Source organism: Lynx canadensis, chromosome C1 (assembly GCF_007474595.2).
Source record: "Lynx canadensis isolate LIC74 chromosome C1, mLynCan4.pri.v2, whole genome shotgun sequence".
Taxonomy (NCBI): domain Eukaryota; kingdom Metazoa; phylum Chordata; class Mammalia; order Carnivora; family Felidae; genus Lynx; species Lynx canadensis.
Window position 1 is genome coordinate 169,044,686 of NC_044310.1, and position 10,466 is coordinate 169,055,151.

Consider the following 10,466-nt stretch of genomic DNA (forward strand, 5'->3'; position numbering starts at 1 on the left):
CTCCCCAGTTCGGGAGGGGCGGCGGGCGGGGGCTTCGCGACGCGGGGGGGAGGAGCCTGGGGAGGGCGGAGAGGAGGCGCGGGCGAAGGTGCAGGGAGGAGGCGAGGCTGGAGGTTAAGGTGCCGGGACACTCACCCGCGGGGCGCTCGGGTTGGATGGGCCGCCACCTGAGGGCTCGCTCGCTCAGCACCACGTCACAGCTGCTCCTCCCGATCTCGAAGATGCCACGCAGCAGGATCTGCCCGGCCGCCGCCTCCGGCTGCAGCTGGGACGCCCACAGCGCCGAGGGCACCGCGGCCGCCGCCGGGGGCGCTTCCTCCTCCGGGCCGCCCTCCAGGGCGCTCACCCGGCCGCCGCGCCTCCCCCGAGGCATGGCGGAGACGCTAGCTGAGCGGCAGCCTGGGGTCTGGGGAGGCCTGCGGAGGCGGAGGTGGAGGCCGCAGCAGCCTCGGCTCGATCTGCGTCCGGCGCTGCCACAGCAACCGCGCGCAGGGCAGAGACCCAGGAGGGAGGCGGGGCCGCCCGGACCTAGTCCGGCACCTTGGGCCGCCGGCTTCGGGTCGCTGCCGCTTACTACCAAAGGTCCCCAATGCAGGCAGACGAAGAAGTGGCTCCCTCCGCCTAGCCCTCCCTGTTCAGTAGGATTTAGTGCACTGCGTTTCCCACAGTTCTATACGCCCTCCCTTCTCAAACTTACTCACCCCCTGGGCATCTTGTTAAAATGCAGTTTCTTACTGTTGAGGTCTGAGAGGAGGCCCAAAAGGCTGTATTGCTAAGAAGCCCCGGGATGGCGGCGACGCCCATGCCACTGGTCCTCGGGACACACTTTAAGTGGCAAGGGCTTCTCATTCCCCACCTGCTTCCCAGTGGGCTCCCTCAGAAGGCAGAGGTCATGCTATATAACCGTGCTGGCACACCCCCGGTAGTTAGCTGATCTTATGCACCTGGTAGAGAGAGCTCATTTCCCAAAAGCCCCGAGAGGAAGCCAAAGTCTCTGGTTTACATTCACAGATTCTCACCTGACAAACAGAAGGTGCCTTATCATAATGAGCACTGAGTAATGTTTAGAATTGTTGAATCGTTATATTGTCCTCCTGAAACTAATATATTGGATGATAACTATACTGGAATAGGAAAAAAAACCACCTTAATGAATAAAAGGTGCCTTTGTGTTGTCAGTGTTGAGGGTCCTAATTTCCCGGAAGATTTCTCCTTTGCAAACTCGTCTTTGCCTGGATCTGGCACTCTCTGGAGGGAGATTACAAGCAGCCTGGCTTGTTCTCTGGAAGGCTGTTGCTACAGTGTAGTGTTACCTGCAAATGGAGAGAGCCCTGGGGGGGTGGGTTTATCCTTCCCTTTCTTCTGATAGTAGAGATTCATGAAATTAGCTGATAATTTGTTAGCACAGAGTCTGGAGGCATGGGTTCTCAACTGTGGCTGCACGTTGGAGTTACCGGTAGGGAGTTGAAAAAAAATCCAGAGGCCCAGGCTACACTTGAAGACAAATTGGAATCTCTGGGGATGGGACCCAGACTTCAGGAGTTTTTAAAGCCCTCCAGGTGATTCCAATGTTCAGCTAGGCCCGAGAATCACTGCTCAAAGCAGTGTATTCACAGGGAGCCGACAAATTGTGACAATGAAACAGAGAAACGGAGTTCTCTGGAAGAAGAGCATCGTGGGAGGTCAGTCAGCAGCCTTTTTAGAAAGTCAGAATAATTGTATCAAGAAAACGTTAGGGGTGAGGGAGGTAAAGAGCAAACTGAGTTTGAAAACTCGTGGATATAGCTCCAGGGTGCTGGTGCCGAACCAGTGACTTCAGCTACGCAAGCTCCTCTCACTCTCTTCTTGTCCTGCTCACACCGCAAAGCCAGACAGAAGAGCGCATGGCAGCAGGAGTGTCTCAAGGTTCTCTGCTCAAACTTGGATTTCAAACAACCAGGGAGGGAGACTGGAGGCCTAGCCAAATCCCTTTCAGAGCCGAAGCGCCTGTGTGCCAGTTAAGCTGGGACTCTCACCGCTTAATGCTCTGAAAACAAATCCCCAAGCTTCCAAGCGAAGCAGGGAAGAGCCGCTGTTTGATCTGATGGCAGAGAGCTGTTTCTTGGAGCAGAAGTGCAGCTGCTGCTGAACCCATGCAGGCTTCAGGTGGCTCAGCCCAGCAGTCACTCCTGGGGAGGCTGGTGCCCTTGCGGAAGGAGTTGCTGCTCTGGAGTCAGCATCTTGTATTCACAGCTGTTGGACCCTCAACACAGAGCTCACTGGCTTTTTCAAAGCTCACTGAGAGCCAGGGCAAATAGGCCAAGGCAGTGGCTACTTCTTAGGACCTTTACAAGTTGCCCTTTCTCCTGCTTCAGTAGGTCAGAGTCAGAAACACTGGCTTTATGTTTGTTGAGGATGAAAGTAATGGCTGTGCTCTGGTCTTTCCCCTTGATGAGCTGTCGCCTCCCAGGGTTCTGAAGGTTGCAGTGCCCATGGTCTCTGTCCTCAGGATTAGCCACACGGGCATCAGCACCATGGCTTCCCATCCTCCTCAGGGCTCCTTGAGAGATGTCACCAGCTCTAATCACTCCCCTGAACTTGAGGCTCTATGTCCAACTGCCTACCTGACATCACCACTTGGCTGTCCAATAACCATCGGAAACATATCTAAAACCAAATCTATGATTTTCCATTATAAATCTATCCTTCCCAGAATTTTCCAAATCTCAGCAAATAGGTTCATCAAAATCCTTGATGTCTTTCTTATTTCTTATTGTCTCAGGACTCACATCCAATCCGCTGGCAGATCCTGTCAATTCCATCTGCAAAAGACACTCCTTTCAGCCTATTGCTTTCCCAGTCTGTGCCTCTATACCTCTCACCTGGACAACATCAACAACCTCCCAGCTCTTTGCTTTCCCTTTTGCCTATACTGCCTCCTCCAGCTCAGAGTCTATTTTCCACCTGGCAATCACATTGCTCCTTTTTAAAAGTAACAAAATCATATCATTTCCTGCTCACAACCTTCTTCTGATCTCCCATCACTCTTGGAACAAACTCAAAATTCTTGGCAAGTGCACAAGGCCCTACATAATCTGGGCTCTGGTTACCTTTCTGAGGTCACTTACTCATACCCTCCACCTTGCTCACTCACACAAGCCTCCATACTAGTCCTCGGACACACTGAGACTAGTCCCTTCTCAGGGCACTTGACTTGCTGCTTCCTCTCGCTGGAATGCTTTTCCAGCCAGCCAGCCAGATGGCTCCCTCCTTCTGCTGAAAGATCACCATCTCTAAGAGACCACTGCTGACCCTCCTCCGTCATTCACCTTCCCGTAACTGTGTGTATTAGTTTTCTATTGCAGCTGCAACAAATTACCATTAACTCAGTGGCTTAAAACAACACAAATGTTTTATCTGACATTGCCGGGGGTCAGAAATCCAAATTTGGTCTCACTGGACTAAAATCAAGGCATCAACAGGCTTGAGTTCCTCCTGAAGGCTCCAGGGAAGAATTCATTTCCTTGTCTTTTCCAGCTTCTAGAGGTGGCCTGGATTTCTTGGTTCATGGCCCCTTCTTCCATCTTCAAAGCCAGCAGCCAAGCATCTTCTCTCTGCTTCCATCCTTCCATCTTCTGTTTCTGACTCTGACCTTCTTCCCTCCCTATTATAAGGATCCTTGTGGTTACATTGGACCCATCTGGATAATCATTAACTGCATCTTCAAAGTCCCTTTTGCTGTGGAAGGTAACACATTCACAGGTTGTGGGGACTAGGACATAGATATTTTCAGGCCACCACTCATCTACTATCTCCTGCTTTATTTTCCTTTACATCCCTTATTACCTCTTGCTGTATGTTTACTTATTTGTTTATTGTCTAGATTTCCCATTGAATGAGTTAATGCACTTAGTAACAGTGCTGGAATACAAGAAACAATAAATGTTAAGTGTTATTATTGTTGCTAGAATAAAAGTTCCTTGATGTCAGAGAATTTATCTTGTTCTTCATTAATTCTCAAGTACTGGCACAGGGCTTAGCATGTAGTATGTGCTCAAGAAATATCTGAAAGAATGAATGAATTCCTTTAACACTTATTTGTAATAGTGGTGTTAAAATACCTCAATAGTTTTCTCCCTAGTTCTTAAGGATCAGTTGTCCCATAAGTGGTGCATATATATGATCCACTAATGCATGAACATTGCTCTCTGAAAATTTTCAGGCAGCTTCCTGAACATCGCTTTCCCTGCTTTGGATGAAACTTGGGGATTAGTTTTCAGAGCACTAAACATTAAGAGTCCTAATATAACAGGCACATGGTTGCTGTATGTTTGGAAGATATTTGGCTAGATCTGGAAATACAATCTCCACCCCGTTTTGTTTTTTGTTGTTGTTGTTGTTTTTTGTTTTTTTTTTTTAGAAATTCATGTCTGAGCAAAAGACTTTGAAAAATTCTCTGCTATTAACATTATTTTCAGGATATCATTAAATATGTGGGCAAATCCAGGAGATTTAGACCTAATGCGACAGCCTCCTGAAGTCAGGGACACCTTAGTTCCACAGATGGAGGCCGGTGAAGTTACAGCCTGCCGAGACATTGAGATCTGCATTAAGGGCAGGGGCAAAGAATTCTGACGCCTGAGCTTTGGCCAGTGGATAATCTTAGATCACTCCCTTTAATCTCGCACAGTCTCTGTTGGCTTCAAAGTTTGGAGTTTGTGTGAGCAATAATTGAGTACCTGTGTTATCAAATTACCATCAACATCGTCTTTTGCAAACTCCAGTTTACTTTATTTTTTTTTTTAATTTTTTTTTTCAACGTTTATTTATTTTTGGGACAGAGAGAGACAGAGCATGAACGGGGGAGGGGCAGAGAGAGAGGGAGACACAGAATCAGAAACAGGCTCCAGGCTCTGAGCCATCAGCCCAGAGCCTGACGCGGGGTTCGAACTCACGGACCGCGAGATCGTGACCTGGTTGAAGTCGGACGCCTAACCGACTGCGCCCCTCCAGTTTACTTTAGAGAACAGTTTTTATTAAGGACTGCTCCATGCAGGTAGAATAAAATACAAACTCCCACCATGGCGTAGGAGACTCCTTATGATCTGACTCCTGCCCACCCACTCAAACCCCATCTCCTATCATTTTTCTTCCATTCTTTCTATACTTGTGTCCAACTACACTGGCCTTCTTTCCATTATTCAATTAAACCAAATTTAGTCCTCATTCAGGGCCTCTGCTGTTGTTATTTATTCTGTGTGGAACAATCTTTATTATGGCATGGCTTTGCATGGTGCCCAGGTCAACTTCGTGTCACCCTCTCAGAGGCTCTTCCCTGGCCAGTTAAAAGTTTACCCCTACTCCCCTCCTTCCCTTCGCCTTCACAAAAAAAAAAAAAAAAAAAAAAAAAGTTTACCCCTACTCAACGTTATTTTCCTCATTGTACTTCCCACTATCTGAGTGTATGTCGTTGGTTTCTTTGTTCACTTCTTTTCTGTCTGTCTCCCCTTTCCCATCAGATGGGTACCTCAATGACAGCAGTGACCTGGTATGCTTGCTTATGGCTCTATCTCATGCCTAAAGAGTGCCTTGAGAAGAATAAATGCTCAATAAATGTTCATTGAATCCATAAAGGAATAAATTGAGTTCCTGCATTAATTGTTGGTATCACTGAACATATTGTATCTCATGGGTAAGGAAAAAAGAAAAATTCAGGACATATTTAATTTCTCCATATCAACATACATTGTAGGTGAAGTGAGCTTTAATTGTGTCCAGCTCTCAGTAATTTCTTTTTTTTCTTTTCTAATTTTTTAATGTTTATTTTTTTGAGAGAGAGAGAGAGAGAGAGAGAGAGAGAGAAACTTCTAAGCAGGCTCTGCGCTTTCAGAGCAGAGCCCAACATGGAACTCGAACTCACCAACCACTAGATCATGACCTGAGCTGGAGTCAGGGGCTTAACAGACTGAGCCACGCAGGGGCACCTCTCAGGTGTTTCTAATGCAAAATGGGAACCTTGCCAAGGGAGCCTCCCTCTCATCCTGAGTGGACATTTTGTCAGAATGTTCCTGCTGTTCTGGCCTCTGCTGCCTAAAAGGTAGAGGGCAAAATGTCTCTGCAAAAATTACAGAATCAGATTCAAAGTCCAGATCACATAGGTTTTTTTGTGCTCCTTGTATTTTGGGAAACTGTGAACTACAAATATAAGTTATCGGCCCCCACACATCAACATACAATGGGGAGAGGTGCAGAGAATAACCACAGTAAATGCTCCCACTGGAAAACCGAGGGTGGGGGTAAGGGTGGGGCAGAAAGCACATCACAATCACTTGTTCAGAGCAATTCTGAGATTCAAGCAGGCATGTGTTGCTAGATCACATGTTCCTTATCTCACGTCCAGCTCTGCTCCCTAGGAGAGGTTCTCCAATTCACTGTTCTCCACGGCTCTTACCTCCAACCTCTGCGATTTTGGTTCTGCCCTTTATACCATTCTTCTTTTTGACAAGAAATTGCCCATGATGACAGCTGAGTCGTTTTTCAGCCTTTTTTTATCCGTAAAAAATTGGAGGTCAAGAGGCTTCTTTTAATTTTGAAGTGTTAGTCCAAATGTGTATAACTCCTTTAGAAATTTTGTAAGCTTTATGTTGTTCATATATATATGTATATATGATATATGATATTTGTGCATATATAAATATATAAATTCATATTCTATAATATTATACAGGAGCTATTTCCACAAATCTCTTTGATATTAGTCCCTCTATACTTTGGACTCCAAGTCAGAATATTGGGGTATAATTCTTCTAATATTTTTAGAATTACTTTTGTCTAGGGAAACTGTGTCTTCCAACCATACCTTTGATTGAGGCTTGACCTGAAGACTTATTTAACTGGAAGCAGCCTGAATTTCGTCTTTGATTTGAGGCCACTTCTTGCTCTTCGAATATTTTTTAAGCCAGACTGTCTGTCCTGGGCCTTCTATAGCTCAGCTCCTCTGAATTATGCTTGTTTGTCACTTTTTGATAAGACCCTAAAAGAAGCCAAATAACACAATATTCTTCCAAAGAAAAGAAAAGAAAAAAAGATTAAAAGCAAGATAGCATCCCAGATTTATATAAACTAAAACTTATGATTAATTGAATACCTTCAGAAGATATAATCAGTAACTGGTATTTTGATCAATCAAAATAGTCAACTAATGAGATGTGTTGCCCTACGCAACTAAGGTTGGAGTGGCTTGAACTCACAAACTATGAGATCATGACCTGAGCTGAGGTCAGTTGCTTAACCGACTCAGCCGCCCAGGTACCCCTATCCTTGGGTTTTAAGCTTACAAGGAACATATTGGCTCAGGCCCTAAATAACCTGGAATAGGTAGATAGAACTTTAGAGGTCATGGCAGTTAAATTCACTTGGACCATATTATTAGAGATATTTTATGTGGGGCACCTGGGTTGCTCAGTTGGTTGAGCGTCCAGCTTCAGCTCAGGTTATGATCTAGCAGTTTGTGGATTCAAGCCCCGCATCAGGCTCTGTGCTGACAGCTCAGAGCCTGGAGCCTGCTTCAGATACTGTGCCTCCTCTTTCTGCCCCTCCCCTGCTTGCACTCGGTCTCTCTCTGTCTCTCAAAAATAAATAAACATTAAAAAAAAAGATATTTTATGTAATTTTGCATGTCATAGAATTGTATGTTAAATGTTTGTAAAACAGGGAAAACGTTATATTTTTCTTTTGAGAGGTCCATCTATTAGTATACATGCTGCCCCCACATATAGAATAAATATGGCATTTTTCACATGAAGAATAAATGGCAGTTTGTATTTTTAAATTCTATAAATATAGATATATTTATAAATTCTAGGCTAAGAATTTTAAACAAAATCATCCTTAGATTATTAAGTAGGCCCATTCACACTTCACTAAATCTAGATGTCAGTTTAATAATTCACATGAATAAAAACCAATAAACTTTAACATAATTCAGATGCTTATGAAATAGCTATTATTTGTCAGCTTGTTCAAATATCAAACCTAGTATTAACTGAAATAAGCTAGTAGTTATGTATTGTGTCACTAAAACTTCATGGTAATATTCTCACAAGAATTCAAATGAACTCTCCCATATTTATGCATTTTTAACATGAGTTTATTGTAGACTTTAGCATATGTATTGGCCTCCTAGGATGGCTATACCAAATGACCACAAACTGGGGAGCTTTAAAATAACAGAAATGTATTGCTCACAGTTTTGAAGACCAAGGTCCAGAATTAAAGAGTCTGCAGAGTTGGTTCCTTCTTGGGGAGTCAGAGGGAAAATCTGTTTCATGCCGCTCTTCTAGCTTCTGGTGATTGCTGACAATTCTTGCAGATCTTGGTGAATAGATATGTCAGTCCAATCTCTGCCTATATCTCCATTCTCCCTGTGTGTTCTGTCTGCATGTTCCATCCTCTTCTAATAAAGACATCAGTCCTCTTCTTATAACGACCACTTGAATCCAGTATGACCTCATCTTAATTTACATCTTATACATTAGGATGTGTTACTTGGATACTGTTTCCAAATAAGATCACACTCTGAATTTCTGGCTGGACATGAATTTTGGGGAATTGGGGGATGGGACTCTTTAACTCAGTACTATATATGTGTGTGTGTGTGTATATATATATATATATATATATATATATAAAACAAATGCATCTTTGTGTATATATACATGTTTATGTATATATATATAACAAATGCATGCATATTTTATATATGTGTGTTTTTTCCTTGGCAATATATTTTAAGATAAGTGTGTTATTGTTAACTAGGCAAAAATGAAACCTTGGGAAGCAAAAGATCTCTTTCCTCAATATTTTTAACATGCTAGCCAGAGTAAAGGAAACATTAAAATAGAGTTTCTATAACCAAAAATCTCATGTTGGAATTTAAAAGTATGTAATAAGCAGCCTTGCCTCTATTAACTAGGAAATTCTTGCAGTTAAGAAACATTTTGATAAATAACCCTACTTATCTTCTAGTTATAATTTGCATGCATTTGTTACTATTGTTTGCTGTGTATTTAATCATCGTCTGGAGTAAAGCTGATTCAGTTACCTAACAATGACAAGTGATGTTAGCCCAACTCTCCTTTTTAAAATGCTTTATTACCCTCTCTAGTCTTGGATGTGAACATTTCTTGGTCACATACCTGCAACCTACCACAGATTATAAATTTATAATGCCCTACTATGAGGAGACTAGCCCTACCATTGTTAGTGACACCAGCGGTAAGGAATTAACAGTTTCTTAAGCATTGTAATACCCCTTCATTGACGTCACCGAAAGTGGGGATGATCTTCTAACTGACATCATTTAGAAAGAACACTAAAGAAATAATAGTGATGTGCTAGGTTTACACAGTGAACATTTTGAAGTAGAAATTATAGGTTAGGTAATTCAGCAGCATTTACCTCAACCAGGAACACACACTGTGTATTAATACGAAGATGTTTATTAATACAATGATTATAAAGAACATTAGCTGTCCTTTAATTTTCAGTGATTTTAAACAAAATCACCTCCCAAGAATACTGATCCTTTGATGTTTCTGGTCCCTGAGCACCTCTCCTAATAATTTATGCGCAGTGCTAAAATGAATACCTGATGTTGCTAAAAACAACTACTCTGTGTTCTTCTTTCATTTGTGTTGTATTGACAAAGACGATTACATTCCCCATAAACTTAACCACTTTTCTGTTCTAACTGATACTTTGAAAGAAGATAAATTTAACAAGACTCTATTGTGATGATATGAAAGAAGATAAATTTAACAAGAAACTATTGTGATGATACAGTACTCTCTTTTATATTGTGTATTTCTACTTCCGTGCTATCATCTACCTATGGGTAACCTATTTTACTTTTTATTTGTTGAACGTTACTCAAATTCTCAAACTCATTGCTAGACTACAAAGTACTTATGGGTTAGATTCTGGTCTGCTGTCATCTAAATTCTTCAACGATGGTAAGGAAGTTCGGGACAATTTTATGTAACACCAACAAGAACAAGAACAATTGCTGGAAGAATGATGAACACAACGGAAAAAGGTAGCATGCAAGCTGTTAAAGAATTTTTTTAAAAAAGCAGGGTCTGGAAAGAGCCTACAACATTTTAGTTCCTCTTTTATTACAGTTCCAAAATCATACTTAACAAATTGATGTTAACAAAAAGAAAGAACCGCTAAGTCATGGCTTTTATCGTAAAGCGGAGTGAGGGTAGGGCTGTTTGGTGCTATGTAGTACGAAATTCATTTCAATTGTTCTCTTTTTCTAGAATTAATGCTTATAACTTTCACTGAGTTGAGCATCATTTGTGGTCCTCTCCCATTCTCAACTGACCTGATTTATAACATAGGTTTGGCATTAGAGTAGTGTGGTTTGATTTTCTTGTAATGTTAATACGTATGGAGGATCTCCTAGGTCTTCTAAGCACCAGCGA

The 10,466-nt window shown here is 42.6% G+C and overlaps 1 protein-coding gene across 1 annotated transcript in view; it reads right to left on the minus strand.

Annotated features, from left to right (window-relative positions):
- CERKL (ceramide kinase like) overlaps positions 1-373 on the minus strand; it is a 104,739-nt gene extending 104,366 nt beyond the window's left edge. Inside the window, exon 1 of the mRNA XM_030324493.1 lies at positions 136-373. Within this exon, the coding sequence (XP_030180353.1) occupies positions 136-373 (238 nt within the window). The remainder of the gene's footprint in view (positions 1-135) is intronic.
- Between the last annotated feature and the right edge of the window lie 10,093 nt (positions 374-10,466).